Source organism: Rhea americana, unplaced genomic scaffold (genome assembly GCF_003343005.1).
Source record: "Rhea americana isolate MKP2758 unplaced genomic scaffold, rheAme1 scaffold_37, whole genome shotgun sequence".
NCBI classification, from domain to species: Eukaryota; Metazoa; Chordata; class Aves; order Rheiformes; family Rheidae; genus Rhea; species Rhea americana.
The window spans coordinates 5,891,148-5,910,977 of NW_028186501.1; the positions used below are offsets into that span (position 1 = coordinate 5,891,148).

Consider the following 19,830-nt stretch of genomic DNA (forward strand, 5'->3'; position numbering starts at 1 on the left):
TTTTTTTTTAAAAAAAAAAAGTCCGAAGCCCGTTTTTATACCTCTGTATGATCAACACGTTTCATCAGCAACTTTTCCACCGATTTTAAAAATGCGTACAGAGCTTCCTTTGCTTTTTGCAATATATAAAAAAATATATATTCAGAACAAACATAGTAAAGCAGGCCTGTATTTTCTAATAACAYCTGCATTTCTGCAGATGCATGAAAAATTGCATTACTGAAAAAATAATTGCGTAGGCAGGCATTTGCTGTGTGGCTAGCAGGTTTTCTGGGGTTTGGTTCTTTGATTCTTTTTGGGGGAGTTATTTTCTCAATCTAGATTTTGCCGTGATTGGTAACTGTAATTCAAAATTCAAAGGATTAAGAAATACCTGTGGTTTTTATTTGGCTTAAATATGAAGATATGCAAGTGTTGACTGGTAATTGAATTGTATCTTGCATTTTTTTTCTCCGTTCTAGAGCAGGTCTCGTAATTGGGAATTTATCAGCATTTCCACTGGGGTAATTTTACAGGATTATCCACCCTCTGTTCTTCCTGCTGGTTCATCTGGACTCTGTGGAGTTTGCTGCTAGCAATGAAGCCTTCTGTGAGGGTTTATTCATGCTATTACTGAAATGGAGCCCTTTGCATTTGGATTAACTCTTTATTCACTTTGCACCTGAATCGCTTGGATCAGTCCGTTTATAAAAAGGATACTACCATGCATCTCTTTTCTGTTTGCATATTGAAGTTGAACTCTGAGTACAGTCTTGATGTGTTAAGGCTGGTTGCTTTGCCTGAATTTTAGAGGAAGAACTGAAATATAAAGATAGATGAGACTGTAATACTGCATGGGCAGGTAAATACTTTTGACATTTTATGTATAAAGACTTWAAAACATGTCAGAAAGGGTCACAGCTGAATAATGTGGTACCCATAGAACTGTCCTAGATATTAGGAGGGCTTATTCTTCTAAACAAGTACAATGTTCATGATGGGAAATGCTGCCCATGAAATGGGGTAGAATGCWCCCAAGAGTGAATGAACTAAAAACTATTTCCCAACTCAATGACAAAAGCATCCATTTCATAAAGTGTGGCAGTGTAAATAAAAACAGGCTATAATTTGTTACTAGCACCAAAATGCTAAATATTCTTATTTGTAGCACAGTATGTCTTATTATTTGGCTTATCACCATGCCTAAGAGGCCAGGTGGTGAACCTGAATTCCTTGTTTGGTTGTACAGCACCTGCTACAACCGGCAGCCCCTGCTGCAGAAGCTGTAGGACTGCTTCTACTGTTTGCCAGCAGACTATTGAAATATAAAATCGTTCTCTTACTTGTTTTGTCATGTAATTTTGGCTATATATGTGTATATATGTGATTTGTACCGTAACATCCCTGGGCCAAAGGGGACCGATTTAAGTGAAGGTTATGCACAGACCATTTTKGGGGGGAATGAAAGCTACTTTCAATCTTTAGATGAATATTTTACAGGAATTAGCCTTGTAATTTTTTTGCTAGAAGAAATATATAGTGCCCAAAGGTGATCGTTACAAATGAGTTGGTAAAGTAACACAGACCTTAAAACCCCGGAAGAATAATCTCTGTAGGCTCTACTTCTAGTTTTCAGTCCTAGTTATATGAGAAAGTTGAATTTGCTCTGTGGCATACAATGTATCTATTTTTTTAATCTCTGTATTGAGATCTTAAAGCATGAAGGGGTCTTTAGACTGGATTCAGTAATGTTAGTTAAGCATTTTGACACCAAAAATACTTTGTGATTTTAAAAGTTTCATATTTAAATACTTGAACTGACTCACCTTAKGGTTTAATCTGTTTTGTATTTCCTTTTCAATATTGGTGCTGCTCACTTGGAAGTGTGATTATTGTACAATATCTTGCAAGATTATTAGCATTGTATTAAGTCACATAACTTACGTTCCCACATCGATAATAGATTGTAGAAGTCCACTTAGCAGGAAAACTTGGCATAAAATTAGGTACCTGCATTTACAGTTCCTACATTGAGAGATTTCTGCAGTTAAAACCTTGTAGAGTTGACAAATGCTTAGGCAGGTCCCTTAAAAAAAGCTGTTTAAATGCTTAACATGCACTTTTGAGCATTAATAACACTTACAAGATGGTGCTCATTTAAACAACAACAATAACAAAAAAACCTTGGCAACAACTTGGTTTTCTCTTTTGTAACACTGCGACATGAATCCTTTTTTAATGCCTCAGAGGGCTTTTTTTAGTGAAGCAATCATTGAGGGACAAGGAGCAGAAAATGTATACACAGTTGTTTACTTTGGAAATGAAGTACTTGCTCTTAGGATTCCAGTTCATGCTTTAAAGGAGATCTGCAGGAAGAGTGTTTTTTGATTTGTTTCGATTTTGTTTGTTTTAGCCTGGGAAATCCCTTAGCTATTTTATGGAGGCTGTCATTGAGATGCAGGTGATCAGGGCTTTGACATTATGGTCATTCTCTTGTGCATCTTAGTTTGACTGTGTTCCTAATTTGCCAGCTTAACTCTGCRAGTTAAGCAGCTTCCTATGTTAAGCCTGTTCTAAATATTTTATACCATTTTCCAATATTAGCATCTCCAAGGCCTCCTTCAGCTCTTTGCTGCCTTGTTAAGGAACGGAGGGAAGCTCAGTGTCAGCTTGAAGACTGAGGGTTTCTGGAACTGCTAAACCAATCTGATGGTTCATGCCATTAGGATACTTCATCTTGCCATATTTGGAAGACTATGATGCATACCATAATTTAATGTACTGCACATTGCAAGTAATCTATGTAGCTTTACTACTTCAGATATTTTGGAATATATAGTAATGAGCRAAGCACTGATCTTGCAATTTCATCTGACTTAAGTGGAGCTCCACAAGAGCACCCCTCCCCATAGATCAGTTTGCAGGATCAGGGGTCAGACGCAATGCTTTAAGAACTGGCTGCAGTTCACAGACAGATTTTTTTCATATGTATTTTGGAACACGTTGAAAGGACACCTACAAAGACAAGAAGGCTTGAAACTAAACAAACAAAACTCTGTTTGAGTATATACAGTCTGATCTCTATCACCTGTCAGAACAAGGAGACTGCAGAGTAGATGGCTAAATACTAAGAAGTATTCAGATGTTTTATGCCAAACTTTGACCGTCAGTACTTTTAATAATTTCTTAAGAAGTTTCAGCAATTGTCATTCACCTGTAGCTACACAACAGAGGACCTTTGCTTTGTCAAGCAAAGATCCAGTGGACTCAAGGAGAGGAATTTCAAGGCTGCCCTAATCATAATTGGTCTGCAAATAGACAAGTACTTTTAGGGGCAAGTATTTTCTTTTAGGAACAAGTGTTCTGGGTGAAGGATAATTAAAACTAGATAATAATAAAGATAATTAAAGCTAAATCTTTGCTTTGTTGAGTACGGTCATGAAAGAGCCTTCCTTGGAAGCTTAAGAACTGATTTTACAGTAATTATCAGTCATGGCCTAGGTGTAGCTGGTTTTCTGGGAATGGACTAGATAACCCCATGTTTTTTTCTGATGCTGCTGTTACACAAGTAGGGAATAAGAATAATATGTGAAGACTTTTTTCCAGTGGCCAAACTGGGAAAATTGCTATGCGATTTGCTCATTACATGCACACAAGCAGTGTCAATGCAGCCGTCTTGGGAATACTCCTGAAACCAACCAGGGACACAACTGGAGATTTATATATATAAATCAAACAACTACAACAACAAAATGCATTGCTTTACCTGGATGATATTGGTTTTCCGGTTTACAGCATTGTCTCACAAACAGCTGCATCGACATAACTGAGGCAGGTGATGAAGTGGAACATAGGGGATATGAAAAAAAAACCTTAGGTTGGTTTTGCTGCTCAACAGAGTGGTTGAGGAGCAGCATTGTCAGATTTGTTGGTTGAACGTGAAATGAAAACAATCTTTGAATAGTCTGGCTGCYTGTATGAGGATATGGCTAGATGGCTACAGAGTGAGCTGTATGAACTGGTTCTGTAATATGCTGAATTTCAGTTAGTTTAGCACCTCTAATATTTACAAGGATTTAAATAGCTAGAAATTGTACTTAGGAAGAAGTATTCTGGAGCTGGATTCTGAAATCTTTTGTCAAACTCTCAATTCAGGTCTATGGCAGGAATGCTGGAAACAAACTAATGAGTGAATTTCACCCAAAATAGTTGGGTTATGTCTCACCCTCTGAGCTAGTTCCATTGCAAGGGTAAGAGAGCAGAATAATGCTTTGTGTGGTAACTTCATGTTTTCACCCCAAACCAACAAAACATGGAAATCATTCTGTAGATGCATAAAGACAAATATGATAAGGGAACTTAGCGGTATAAATGTTAGTATTCAGGATGATCTATAGTTTGAATTGGACCAAGATAACGAAATATGTAGTGCTTGTTCTGTTCTAAACAAAAAGTTGATTTTTTTCATGTTATGAATAATCATAACTACACTTCCAAATACGATGGCCTGGGCACAATGTGTGGAACTAGAGATAGTATAACATCAGTGTTTCAGAGTGTAAGAGCATTTTCACTGGCTTTCTGAGAATATTTGTAAGTGAAGCTTTTGAGCATTGCTCTTGGCACCTGTTTGCATTTTTTTAAACTTGAGGCTGTGTTTTAAGCTAACCCTTAATTTAAAGCTGATCTTTTAGGTTCTGTCTTATTTGTACAGTATATAATTATGTAATGTAAGTACATTCTTAATGTAATTAGTTAACCTGGTCTTTAAATGTATTGACAGTACAGAATATGGTAAAATAGGAAATTCTGAATGTTGTATAGTACTCGTATTAACGTACACTTCTAATTAATATATTTCAGCCAAAGTGTTTCTAGGGATACCAGTTAAAGGTCAATCTTTGCTTTGCAATTTGGTTTTGTATTAGTGTTTGTTTTGTATACAGCAGCATTTTACTATAGGCCTAATTATGTATAATTGCTAATTATTAAGACAACTCTTCTAGTCATCTGGACTATATGTTATGCTGAGAGCATTTGGACACAGTATTTTTAATGATTAGATGTTCTGCAAGGTGAGAGGCGGGAATCTGAGTTATCATAATTCTGACATAAATTATGATGTTGTCTTGTAGATCTGACAAAAAGACGGAGCGGACAAGGACCTGCGTGCCAAAATGTGCTTTTGGTACTCCTTGAACATGCAAGAGTTCTCTCTTGAGCCGAAACTGGCCTTTATAGCAACTGAACGTGGAAGTGAAAATTACTTCTTTGCCTGTTTTGGCACTTGTGAAACTGTGGTAYACAAGTTTTTCCATTCCTTCCAGGCTTCAGAGGTAGATTCCCCTCTGTCCTTTAAAATAATGACCTATAAGKTGCCCATCTGTCAGCAGACCACAGTGGCAGGTAGAGTGGAGGGGTGGCTGAGCTGCCTGCAGGAGGCAGAAGCAGAGGTTTGGAAAATGGCARTTGCCCTACCCCCGCCACATACCTCATAACTATAGAGTTTGCATTTCGATGAAGTAGTTGAGAAGGACGAACAAACCTTAATCAAATTTAAAATGTCCAGAAGTTAAAATCTAATAATAGAGTTGTCTTAAAAAAAAATACAAATTGACTGATTTTGAATTTAATGCAACTTAGAGCTTGATTGAGAAGATGCCGTGCAGGTCTGTTGTCTAAGCATGTAGTCTTCATTTGAAAACAGCAAATGTATCCTCTAATTTTTATGACCCAGTCAATCTAAAGCAGATTTTTTATATATATATATATACATATATATATATATATATATATATATGTATGTATATATATTTCCATTTCAGAAGGACTGTGTCTCATTTTAGTCATCTTCAGTTAGATTAAGGACTTTGTAGGACTCCAAAAATTTGGAAAGAATATTAAAACATTTTTGTTAACCTCTAAATTTACCATAGTAGAATTTACTGATACATGAAATCAGGTAACTTGTTTTTATTTGATTAATCTGGTTCAGGCAGATTTGCATTAGGTAATATATATTGACTTCATCAGTATCTTTTATTTATCATTACATAGCCATAATGCATATTCACATTCAACCACATTATCTAAGTCAGCAAAAGAGGAAGGGTAAGTTGTGGTTTTGTATTGGCAGTCATGTGAAATTCTAGTTTTAGAACTTCTCAAAATATGAAGAAGAAGCTTACTTCCCTGATGAAGTCATTATATTATACTAACAGCCCCTAAAATGTGGTCCTACCAGGGAAAAGGAGAGAGCAGGGGACTCCACCTCTGAGCTGTGGAACATKTAGAAAAACTTATATATACCACAGTTTCATGAGTGCCAAAACAGGCAAAGAGTGAATCATTGATTTATTGTTGGGTACTCAACAGTATTTATTTACTTTATTCTGTCRTTAGAATATAAATTGGGTTAAAGGAATCTAGGCTTTTTCCCCACACGTTATAGTTGAATCCCCCAGGGATGGGGGAGTGTTTCAGGAATCACACTTGAGCTGCTTTCATTTCGTACTCTGGTTTCGCCCGTGCAAGCAGCTGTAATGTGCTGTTCCTCCCCACTCTAGGTCAAAGTAAATTTTTAATTCAGAGTATACATTCTGAAAAAAATTAGGGTGTTACTCTTTAGCTAATAGTSCAGTCTCTCATATTTGCTAATTTTATTTTCTCAGTACTGTGTACTTAGTGTAAGGAACAATATCTGTATTTTAAACAATATCAGCAGTGTTTACACTATACAACAAATAAATAGGTGTTTGTATAACGGGCTTGATATTTACCTGAGAGTAGCATACTAATAGGGGAAAAAGTCTATGCTTTCTTGCAACACTGGTGTTTTCTTTGTGTTTCAATAGAGCAATGCTGCTGTTCACACAGTATTAAATGTAAGATTTTATGTCAATATATAGGCAAGTCTTCAAGTTTCTTTTTATTTAACATCAAAGTATATATAACTTTAGTTCTGATATGCTTCAGTAAGGATTCCTCTGACTTGAAGAAGCTTTAATTCTTTTAGATTTTATCTTATAAGTGATGGTTTACACCTGCATTTCTAAACTTTAGTTTATCTACTTGCACAGTTACGTGTTGTAGYGAAATATAACCACAACCTATTTTTCACAGCTGGATGTGAGTACTGTTTCRTATTACTGAGTATACGGCTAATAGGGGAAATCCAAAACTGTAGGTATAAGTTAAGATTTATTTTCAAAATGTGAAGTTTCAATTGAATGTATTTGAAACACATTGCAAGAAATAAAATTGGTATGAAATTTAGAAGAAATGGAGGAACAGTCTATCAGACATATAGAAAAATCATTTAAATCTCTGTACTATGTACAGTGTAAGTTTTATGATATTTTTTACTGTCCTCCCAAATCATCTTAAATGGGAATTAAACTGAAGCATATAAAATTCATTTCTGTTACAGTTGAGGCTCAGCTGTTGAGGACTTGCTTGCTTCTGTTTTCATAATGTTACCTTGTCTATGAATATTTCTCCCATTATTTTTTGAGGGTTATAGATAATATTTTAGTTATTGTCTATACAGAGTATAGGCTGAGGACAAATACAGTCATTGGCTCAGCTCGTCAGTTCAAGCGTGTGAAATTCTGCAGATCCTGAGCTTTATCACAAGCCTGTTCAACTTCCGTTGCTCGTTGTGAGGAGGAAGTAATGTCGCACCTTGTCGTCCCAACCAGGGCCGGTGCCTGTTTGCATGGTGGTGTTGCTTCGTTTGCCTATTAAAGCTGAACTATAACAAAATTTCCATAGAACTTTGTAATGTGCTAAGTAAAATGCTAACAGTGAGAGGACCAGGAAAGCAAAATAAGCTTGATCTGTTTTGGAAAAGCACTTATTTAAAGAATGAATATTATTTCTTTGACCAGAAATGAGCATCCTTTAAAGAACAACTTACTTAGCAATTCTTAAGCTTCTTTTATACTAAAAATTGATACACAATGTTTTAAAATTATCGTGAAGTTTTTTTCCCTGAAGTGTAGTAGCTATATTTTAGGTGCCCTTGTGTCATGCATGCCTGATAAAGAGGGTCATTACTTGGAGTTTAAAAGCAGTAAGYTTTATACTTTCTAATAAAGCTCAATAGTAGAGTTTTTTTTAACCCTGTAAGTACAAGTCTGCATTTTCATCTACCTGTGCATTCTTAGAACTGCTATAGCTTTAAATTACCAACAGAGAAGTGTACTTTGACTTCAGTTAGGATTTTAGACTTTGTTCAGTGTTACTATTTAACTAATGCGTGGATAATGGCAGTTGGAAGCAAGATTTTGCTTCCTCCTGTACAAGAAGAGGTTTCAGGTAGTTGTGGCCAGAAAGACAATGTTGTTGTGGAGTTTTCAATCTGGTCAACAGCTGTGCTGCAAATCCACACTTAAATTAACGTCAAAATACACAAAGCTAGACCACCTGAAATCCTCCTCCCCTGCCCTTTTTTTTCTTATTCTCTTCCTTTCTCCCTCATAGCTTTAGCCAGTGTAACTCTCTTAACCAGCTTGTTGTCAGGCAGGAGTCACTGCCGAGTCAGGAGCGAAGTGGAAATACGCATTCCTGGGGAGGAAGGAACTGCCGCAGGAGCAGCCTGGTTCTGCTTAATCTGTCGTAGAACCATGGTGCAAGTGGCTGGGGGGGATGAGGAGATGGTGGAGGATCTTAAATTAACTTTAATTTCAAGACATACCAGTWGATTTAAGAAACACTTACATTTTAGGAAAAGCCACTGGATTCCATTTTCAAAGGAAATTTTGGATTCCATAGAAAATGGCTTCAAAGTTAAAGGCACAAGGTCGCAAGTGAATAGTTTGGTATGAACTTCCAGTATTAGGGTTTGGAAAGAACAACTTTCTCATCTGATATTTTTTTTTATGAAGTCTTTGGCCAGCTAAAAGGTTTATAATTAATAGGAGGTACTGCAGATTGCTTTCTTCATGCTGCTACTTTTCAGCAGTGCAAAAGTCATTTATTTGGTAGGTCATACTGCACTTCACAGTTAAATGAAAAATGCACTTAAATTATCTTGTTACTTAAAATTTAACTTTGTTAGATCTGGATTTGTATAACTCATTCTCTGTTTTTAATTAAAGTARCAAGAAGTTTGAGCACTTTTGTACTTGATGTGGTGTGGTTCTGCTTTGTTCATTTCTTCCTCTTGGCTGTCTTCTGATCTACACCRGTTTATACAGCTACCTCTTCCCCAGAAGTCAAAATAATCAATATTTGTCAAGAAGTTTTGGAAGCAGGTTTCTAATCTTTCAGCGTAGTGAAATATTTCTGAAGGTCCTCCTCTGTTTGTAATTGGGCTTGGTAGGTGCTACTTAGTAAGAACTCGGAGTTCTTTCTGAATGGTTGATCAGATAAAGTTAAAATTCCATCTTGATGTTAACCCATGATGCTCTCACTTGTTCATTGTTTTCTCTGAAATTTTGGAATTCAGATTTTTTTTTCCTAGTTTAAATTCTGATACAGAATTCTGATGTTTTTAGAGCGGGTTTTTTTTATAGTGAACTTGCTATCTATATGTATTTATTATGAAGCTAACTGATAGCACATTTGGCCTACAGTAGTTGCCTAATATGTTTAGTTTTGAGATAGAGTTAATTCATCTGTATTATAGAAGAAAACATTCCAAGATACAAAGAACTGCTGTAATATTTTCTGTTTTTTTTTAAAAAAAGCTAGCTCCCTACTTACTCTGAAAGTACTGCTTACCAAACTGTTTTGATTAAGTCCTTTTCTCCACCACCCCTAAAAAATGGCAGAAGAGGAGAACAGGAAAAAAAAGTCATACTCTTTTTTTGACCTCAAAGCAGCTTTTCCTGACGATCTCCTCTCCATTTTAGAGGTAATATTTATTGGCGGTTTATATAGTTGCCTGGAGCATTAAATACCTTTTAGTCCAGCTTCCACCTTTTTCCTTCCTATAGGCTAGAAGACCATTAACCATTCCGAAGTCTTGTCAGGCAATAGTCTGAGCTTTTCTCATTTGTCTGGGTAGTAATGTAGCTAAAGAGAGTTGGCCTTCTGGCAACCCATCAAAATTCTTCTCTTCTACGCAGCAGAGTAAGGAGTATAAATTCTGTGTTAGAATAGTGACCTGGGATAGAAATGGACAGCCACGTATCTCTTAARCTCTTAATCTGTTCTGCTTTCACAACTATTTAAATACAATTTTAATAACCTAAGACAGTAAACAATTTCATTTGCATTTAAACATATTCAGATATCGTCCTACATTGAATTTGTATAGTTTGAGATGTGTTCTAGGCACCTCTGCTATATCTTTATAAAATTTTTTTTCCCTTACCAACTAGTTTATTCCACATAATCACAGCCTAATTTTCAGTAGTGCTTTCCATAGGCTATGTAACTGAACAAATAATATATTATAACTGAAAATAACAGGTGATAAACCCTTTTTCAARAGAGACCTAAATTGTCATCGCATTAGCTTACATTATCATAGATGCAGTTATTAATAGCCCTAAGTTTGTTCAACACCATTTTACGGCTCTTGCTTAAAATTGCTTTAGTCTAACAAAACTGTAACACTTAATCTGATGGCCTTCTTCTCAGATRTTTGCCTCAACATTAAGTTTTTAGCTATGGCAACTCAATAGGTTTTAAACTGAGGAATTGAGGAGGAGGGTGGAGAAAGAATGACAGACAGCGATGGCTCGTAAAAGAGCCTGATGGTTTTCTGGAACTATTTCATGCTGTGTGAAGTTGTGAAATTTGATTCAAGGAACCATACTAAAGTTTTATGATGACCTATGAAATACGACTCGCATTTGGCCTTGCTGTCAGGTCCTGAGAARTCTTGAACTGTGTGTGATCGATAGAGGTGCACTAAAATGTGGCATGACAATGTCCCTGCTTTTCTGGACTGGCTGGTGTCAGTGGTGCCTGTCTGCGGTCGAGCGGCTGGATGCCACCCTGCGTAGCTGCTCCAGTAGTCCTTGAGCAAGGAGTCTTCCTCATGCATTTGCTGCTTTCTGTCCTCTTGCTAATCCTRAACACCAGAGAGTTGCCCACTTCAAAGGGCAGCATCAAGAAACGGGAAAATGGCCAGAGCCGGGATGCTGGTTGAGAATAGTGACGTGGATGAACTGAGTCATGAGGAGCCAGCATGAAAACTTTAGATGCTTAAATCTGSAAGTGTTACGGTGCACGTTAGCAAAACCCACCGGAAAAGTATGTYATAGTCTCCTAGTAGCAAGGAGTGAAATACACTGCTCAGCGAGCCTGTTAATTAGTGCGTGTGATTGACTGTGCTCTAGGGATTATTTGTATTTCCGTACTCAATGAGAGTTCTGTCCCTAGTATACCTGCTTCATTTTTTTTTTAAATATAAAATAGGAACATATTTATTAAGGCAGGGAGTTGCAGGAAGAGAAAAGATCTGATGACCAAGGAGGTTGAATGATTCCTGAAAAAATACAGTGTTTCTGTGTGATACTGGTCTTTGTGGAAAACCTTACTTGTTCGTAGCAACTTCAGAAGAGATTGACTTTGCCACAAATTATTACACTAGCTAGACTTACTTTGGGGAGAAATTAGGTTTTTACCTTTCTAGTGGTCAGAATTGAATCTTACCTCCTTTAATCAGCTTTGTTGTTATATTTTATGATTCTAGTATTCCACATATTCAAGTATCATCATTCTTTAAGGAGGTGAACTCAGCTGGTGTGCATAATCTCATCATTCTACCCCTAATTCAGCTTTTAAAGGGGAATTTCATTTCACTGTGTGATCTGTTCTTGACCAAAAGTGGGAGTGGGAAGTGCAGGAGTGTAAATTAGTAGAAGAAAACAGCTGTTGTATTGAGGCAAGCATTTGGCACCTCAAAACTGTAATGTGTGAAGTAAACATTTTCCAGCAAATTCAATAAACAGAAAATAAATCTGGTTGATAGTCTAATCTAGTAGTGATTATTGCTTCTTTATTTTGTATACAAGTACTACATTTCTTCTAGTGTAGTCATTTTGACCAAGGATGTGAAAAAATTGTTGTGGTGGAAAATATTAGAAGACATGGTAGATTGTCTAGGAGCAATTGAGGGTTTGACCAGTATAGCTTCCTCTGTATTGAGTGTTTTTGGTTATTATCATAATACTGCTGTAAGCTGCAGTTTGGTGAGTATGACAGTACCAACTCCAAACAAGCTTCTGAGGGTTTGTTTCTAAATCCTGTCTGAGCTAGTGTTGTTTAATTCTCTTGTCTATTGTATGTAGATCATTTTATAGCTTATTGCCTGTGCCTTTCTGTATATATGTGGATGYGGCAGTTTAAAATGGTTGACTCTTTGAAATAAAACCTTTTAGATATATGTAGAGCCATGGAAAAGCATTACTKTTATTTGTGATAATTGCTGTTTATGTTGGAAATAGAAATGTAATTTAAAAAGCTACGTAATTTAAAAACATGGAGCTAATGTGTAAATGAATATTTATTTATTTAAATCAAAATATGTTAAAGCTGTTTTTACTCGTCATTTAAACTGACTAAAATGCAAATGTATTTCTCCTGGGATGGAGGAGAGCCAGATGATGGTACAGGGAGAGTTGTAACACAGGACTCTAGTATTGAGGCAGGAATGGCTTTTAGTCTCCCTCCTCCTTGCAGTGAGACAGTGCAAGTACGTCGATGTATAGGAGTGCTGGAAGGAGTTTTTTTCCAAGAGGAATTTTTGGCACTTCTCTTTCAAGAGTTTACACTGAATGTAGTAAAATGAGATAAGAGATTCAGCAATATTTGTGGTAAAGTTAGCAGGAATGATGTGGAAGTGAATGAGACCAATGGAGTTGCATTTTGGTGTTAAACACCTGACAAAAATGAGAAATGTCTACTTCAGATACAGTATTTTTGGATTCCAAAAAGTAGGATAAGGTTCGGATTGAAATRCTATTATTTTGCAAGCTTGAACTGATCTTTCTGAAATCTTTCTTTCTTTCTTGGATGCTGAATTCTGGGAGGGGTTGAGAATTGCAGAAGAGCTGGAATTGGTAGAGGARGTTAACAGCAAATGTTTTCGTGGTAGTTTTATATGAAGGAGCATCTTTTTTTGCTGTTCATCATTTTTTTTAAAGATATATTAGTAAAGAATTCAAACATGCATATTATTCTAAGCAGCTTTGTGACCAATGAGGAAAATGGAAAGTCCAAAACCTTTTTTTTTTTTTTTTTTTTTTCTTTGTGGGAGTTACTAGTGCTTTTATTCCTAGAAGCTGGTGGTAAAGGAGACTGCAGATCAGTGAGTTAAGAGCTTTTAGAAGGATACAGTGACATGCTTATGAGAGATGAGAGGACAGAAAGTTTATATTGGTTTACGAGCAGACTTTGTTAAATTTTGGAGGGAGTTTGGCTGTAGCTTATCACTCTAAGAGCATGAGGAATTGGTTTTTCTGTTTTATAGCAATCTTTCCTGCTCTGTGAAGTTTGTGGATGGACACAGAAAGGTTATCTTAATTTGATGCTTCAGAAAGTGTTTGGAGCAAATACCCAATACTGTATTCAACTACTAAATGGCAGATACCTTTTCAAAGACTTCTCGGTGTCGGAACAGCACGATTATTCCTTTCTCTTGGTGTCTCAACAGGAATGCCCAAGGAGAAGTACGATCCGCCTGATCCGCGGAGGATGTACACAATTATGTCCTCAGAGGAAGCCGCCAATGGGAAGAAATCGCACTGGGCGGAGTTGGAAATAAGTGGTAAGAACCTGGGGTGGGACCTGGAGGTGSGACCTGGGATAGCCCAGCTCTTGGATGAGAAATGCAAGGAAGAAGTTCTTCTTGAACTTCTGTGGCATTTTTGGCAGAGGAGTTACTGTTTCTTGTCCCCAGAAGCGCTTGATAGGGTATGGCTGCTGCATTTCAGTAGCTGGTATGTAACCTGCGTATAAAATTCTGCATTAAGGTTACAGTGCCATCTTACTGATTTCAATTAGTAGCTACCAATGTAGGGTGGTTGCTTCAGATCCTGCTTCAGAACAGCAYAGCACATACTATTTTGGTGCCTCAGAGTCCATCTCTATGACATACATTACATGTTTCCATGCYCTGATTGTATGTTAAGTTGTTATTAAGTGTACCTCCTGACAGGTTGTGGGTGTCTGAGTGCAATTGCCTACACTGAGGTGAGCCAGCACATCAACCCAGAGCGCTGCAGCCAGACCTTTGGAAGGGAGGAGGTTGGGCTGCGATGTGCAGCGGGTTGTAGGAGAGGTAGGGTTGAGGTGGGTGTGGGAATCCTAGTATTAAGACAGCTGGGAGAAGGTGWGGACATGGATGTGCCCTCTTTGTTTAAAGAGACAGCATTGTATTTTAAGAAGAGGGGGTAGGTGAGAGCATGGATTTAAGATCTAATTTGTCCAAGAGAAGAGGGCAGAGGTGAAGAATGGGAAGGAAAAGAAGATGAGGCTACAAATGCCTAAAGAGGATATGGGACTTGGCACAACTCAGAGTCGGCCAGCTGATCTGTGCAGTGGTAGTGTGTCCAAACAGTTTGTTTGGCAGTGTCTGCCATGTATGTTTAGATCTGTAAAGATTTTTCCTGTGAAAGATTAACATATAGACCCATGCTGTTACTTCAAGTAAGTTACTAGCATATTATGCTAGTCTGTGACAATGTAGTTCCTATTGAAGCAGAAGTGTTCGGTTTAAAAGCAGTTTTAAATCTTTGCTCTTGAAGGTTTTTTGGTTTTGTTTTTTTAGGATTAAAAAAAATCCAAGATCAGTGCAAGTTTTGAGATGCTACTTTAATTTTGGATCTGTTCTTGAAAATCAGAAAATATTCATAAAAATGAGTTCTAACTGACTTTCTTTTTCCAACTAGAGATTAGTCCATCTTGATTGGTAGGGTAACTTAAAATTTTGCTACATCGATTGTGTTTAAATGAAGGAAATTTAGACAAATTTAGACAAATTAACAAGAATGTAAGATTTTACAATGTTGTAAAATTAGGCTGAAATTTTGCTTAAATATGGAACTACTTTGAAGTGTGAATTTGCAAAAATTGTTGTGTGGTGCTTCTAAATGACTGCCTGTAGAGAAACTTGTGGGAGGAGGAATACAAATGGAGCTCGTTGGATTGTGAACAATCTTACCCTCCAGGTCATTGAATCTGGGTCTTGCTGCAAGTGCCGCGTGCCTTCACATGTGAATAGCATTCCCTACTTGGGGGTTACAGATGCAGAAACCCATAAATGCTGCTTCAAGAGGCTTTAACTTAGGCTTGGATATCCACATGGACATCTGCTGCCTGTGCACAGGAAATGCATTAAGCGATAGCTCTTTGCTTTCATGCCTGTTAATCTCACTGTAGCCTGATTCCAGGCAAGTGAGCTGCAGGTGGCAAAGAGGACAGATCAGTGGTGTAGACTGGCACTCCTTTCTGCTCCAAACCTTTCTCTGACCACAGTCATCTTTTTGCATTGTGGTGGGGGAGGTGTTAATTCATTTTATAAAAATCAGAATACAAGGAAATCTTGATTTGCATTAGAAAACCTTTACAGAGATTTCTGAATGAACATTACAGTAGAATCAACCCTTTAACAGTTGTTGAATATCTCTATAGGGATTTACCTTGCAAAATAAATGCAACAATATTTTTGTTTTATTAATGTTCACACTGCTTTTTTTTTCCCTTGAAAAATACTCAGTCATCTGCTACAGAAAGTCATAAATGTGTTAATTACTTCCATCAGAATCCTCTGGTATATCTATCTCCTCTGAAGTTTTAATCATTGAACTTTAAATATCAACTTTCAAACACACTTGCTAAAAGTTTTAAATTTTCAGTAGGTTTTTTGTTCGTGTTTTTAGTGTACAGCTTTGTTATTCCTGTCTTAAAGAAGATTCAGATGAAATATGAATAATTCCTTTTCTTCATGCTCCCTTCAACTTTGATGTACCTTGTTAAAGTAAAATTTTAAAAAGGGAATTTGGAGGCAGGGAGAAAAAAGGTTAGTTGACTTCAGTGGAGCTTTCTCCAGACAATAAACATAAGTTGTTTTATTATGAAGGAAAGGAATTATATTTGTATGTAGACATAACTTTAATCAAAAATTCTTAACATTGGTGAGTCATGGTGGCTTTTTTGGATTGACTGTAGCAAGTGACTGTCTTTTTGCTGTGGAGAAACTAATGCTAGTACTTTTCTTCTGGTTCCATTGGTACTGATACGGCCTTCTTAACAGGAAAAGGAGCCCTTCCTAAAAAAAAATGGAAATTTGGGGGGAAAAAACATTTTGGGACTTTCTGATGGTATCTCACACTGCTTGCATGAAGCAATATAAAAAAATCTTGGATCTGGATCTTTAAACCATGTTTCTACCCTTCAGTTTATACAAAAATGATACAGATTGTTTTTTAATCTCTCACGATATTTTATGCAGCTTTTAGTCGTATACTAAGTAGAAATCCATCTTCTCAACCAAGCAGTTTAGTTGCCCCAAATCTAGTACTTCTGTCTATTCTTGGATGGGTTAATGGCAAAGAGTAAAGATTCTGGTTTTGAGAGATGTTACACAGATTGAAAAAGCATCTTGGATCCCAAACCTAAACTGTAATTAAAAAAGTGTTTCTTGTATCTCTATTAATTTCTGAATTCATGGTCAGTTAGCGAATATGCCTGTTGTTTTGTATAGAACTTTGAGAAGGACAGTTTTCCAAGCCATAAGCATGGATTGGGGAAAAAGGAATCTAAGCATCCCTGGCAACACCTTACATCTTCCGTTACATTGCTGAATTTCTTGGCTATGTAGAATCGCTGTGGAATGGAATTTCTATTAAAAAAAATGAAAAAAACCCTACCAAGCAGTCCCCCCAAATGCACACACTTACCTATAAAATGTGTAATTACTGCTAAACAGAGTTATTTTAAATGTTGTCTTTTCTTTTGTATTTTCCTTCTGCAGGGAAAGTGAGAAGCTTAAGTTCGTCATTGTGGACACTGACCCACTTGACAGCTTTGCATCTCAGTGACAATTCCTTATCCCGTATTCCTTCAGACATTGCCAAGCTTCACAATCTGGTATATCTGGACCTGTCCTCTAATAAAATTCGCAGTTTACCAGCAGAGCTCGGGAACATGGTGTCACTCAGGTATGTAAGTTTTAAATCCCATTTATTTACAATCTTTGTAAAAATAGATTGGGATTTGCTGTAATTTTTATGTTCYAGTTAATAAAAAGCATAATAAATCTCCCCTTACGCACTACTTTCACCTGTTGCCCTGAAGACTTGATGTACTCTGCAGCTATAGCAGTGCTGTCTTTCTTGTGGTCTCCCATTCCCATGCATGACAGTACAGAAGCGAGCTCTAGGAGTGCTCGGTTTGGTAGCAGTCACACATCTGTACTTTTTCAAATCAGGTTTCAGCTCTTATGCATATCTTTCCAAACTGTTTAAAAAATCTGTATGTGGAGTTCTTCTCTAAGAAATATTAACACACACAAAAAAATCGCCTTTGACTTGTAGTAAGGTAGCAAAAAGATCAGATTAAACACAATCGTACTACCTACTGTTTGTTTCCCTTATTTATTCATCTTTAATTATTCTTAATAGTTTTTATTCTCTTGGTTTTATAACAGTTGCAATCTTGCTAACATCATCTACTTCCTACCTTTTCTGTCATGTAATTTCATGACCCTATGTTATAAAGGCACCTTCTTCTCTTCGTTTTACAGTGTCAAGATGCACAAAGCTAGCATGGAATATTACCTCCTTTTGAGAAGCATGAATAGTCATGACTAGATTATAATTAGGGCTGCAGCATTTCACTGTTTGTAGAGCAATGTTATGTAAACTTATAAATGATTTATGTAAGAGTAAATATTTAGAGGCAACATTCTTTTGTCCTTGACCCAAAGGAAGAACCTTCACTTAGGTTTATTAGACATTTATCAGTAATTGACTTCCTTGCTTTTAATTTTGATGACATTTTTCAAATCCAGAGAATACTGAGTCTAAATTTAATTAAGATTTTATTAGAAGTAGAAGAGGGAAGAAAAAAGAAAGGGGGAGAGGGGAAGGACTGCCAATACACTAATACTTCCACTTTACCTTGCTTTGCTGTCATTTTCATTAGAACTGTATTTTCTTTAACTTTAGGAAAAGTCTACTCTGGGGATTGTTAAAATAGGAGGTTAAAATTAGTATTAAAAACTCAATCAGTTCCAAAGCAATTGAAGTCTAAGATCTTTAATCAATGTGAACCTTGCAGCTCTCTTATACAACACACTACAAAATTTTTTTCAGCTGTAGACTGTTCTGAAAAAAATGTTTTGTTACTATTTCACTTTAAAGCAGTTATTAGTAATAGCTTCCTTCCTTCCTTTATCCATTGCTCAGTATTGTGAGCTAGCAATCCTAAATTTACTGGAATATTCTCAAATTCATCTTGTACTTCATCAACATCGTTTTCTTTTCATCAGTCTTTTCCTTTTATTTTAAAATAGTGCTGTAAACTTAATATTCATCATACTGAGTTAGTTGAGCACTCAGACATCAGTAATGTCAAAATATACTATGCCATCTTTGCAGTGCTTTTTCTTGATTAATTTTGATGCTGACTTAATGAAGTTTCAGTTCTTTCAAGTCTGAAGCCTCTTCTAGGTAGAGCATGCTATTATCCTGTGGATGTGGAATGTGTAGTAAAGGTCCAGGATCAAGGTAGTTTGCTATTTGTGGCGTAAAAATAACATTTGAATCCAGATCTCTACACACAAAGCTAGTGCATTAATCCACTGCACTCTCTCTGTCCTCAGTAATTGCAGCTGATCCATGATTTCTTTTCACTGGGGTGAAAGTGAAGAAAAATCCATAAGTGCATCCTGTGTGGTAGAGCTCTGTAGGTCTCAGTCATGTTGTAGTTTGATGTTTCAGGCTGGCTCTCACTGCACACACTTCCCATAAGTTCTGGGAAGTTGTTTGGAGTAACGGTAATTAAACAATGGGAAATGCTAATATCATGAGCCACAGAAATAATTTGTGCTGACACACTTCAGAATTGGTAACAGGTCTTCCAACTCCCACATCTGGAACTCTGTTACTGGTCTGTATGACAAAGCTTGCCTAAGGCTCATTGCATATCACTTTTTACTACAGGTACTTAGAGTAAGAGTTGTCAGCAGTAAGATTTCTGATCTTTGGGGAAAGAAAAAGAAAATAAGCATTGTAATGTGTTCTCTTGGAAAGCTTGGATGTAAAACAGATTCTCTTGATTATGCTTGCAGGCACTAGTGGGATTTGTTGGGATCCTCTTTGCTGTGTAGAGAAGGAGTTCTGTGAAGGCATAGATCATTAGAGAAAACAATTGTTTCATCCAAGAGAGAAAACGTGATACCTACTACTGCGGCATTCTTCAAATTCACTGTTTTTCCTCTAGAAGAATTTGGTATAAATATATATTTTTGTAATCTGTACCTAACTTAATTTTTTTAGACATCGTCAGTGCCATGAAAAGCTCTTAAAGGAAGAAGTACCTCTCCAAAGAAATTTAGTAGCCTTTTCATGTCACGCAGAATATTATACCTTAAAAAAGCCATTAAAATCTCTAAATGTTTTGAGAACCTGATGGAGATACATGACTTAGAAAAGAGGATATATMAAAATCAGTATCTGGTTAGTACTTAGAAACCCTAGAATGGTACATGGGCTTTTGAATTTCTCTCTAAAATATGAGCTTTTGTCTGTGGGATTTTATATTAAAAACAAAAAACCTAGTTGGCCAGGTATACTCTAGCAGTCAGTCGAGGAGTGGCTTGAAATTTCTAGGTAACCTGGTTAAAGAAAAAGATGGTCTCTTCCCATATCGTCTACCATTCCACCTTCC

At 36.7% G+C, this 19,830-nt stretch overlaps 1 protein-coding gene across 3 annotated transcripts in view; it reads left to right on the forward strand.

Annotated features, from left to right (window-relative positions):
- CNOT6 (CCR4-NOT transcription complex subunit 6) overlaps positions 1-19,830 on the forward strand; it is a 34,132-nt gene that overhangs the window by 1,492 nt on the left and 12,810 nt on the right. For 2 of the 3 annotated variants that reach the window (XM_085312865.1, XM_085312867.1), the window contains exons 2-3: positions 13,592-13,705; positions 16,913-17,099. In XM_085312865.1, coding sequence (XP_085168991.1) covers positions 13,594-13,705; positions 16,913-17,099 — 299 coding nt within the window. In that variant the 5' untranslated portion in view covers positions 13,592-13,593. Of the gene's footprint in view, positions 1-465; positions 842-13,591; positions 13,706-16,912; positions 17,100-19,830 lie in introns of those variants that run through there. The other variant, XM_085312866.1, reaches the window with a different exon arrangement.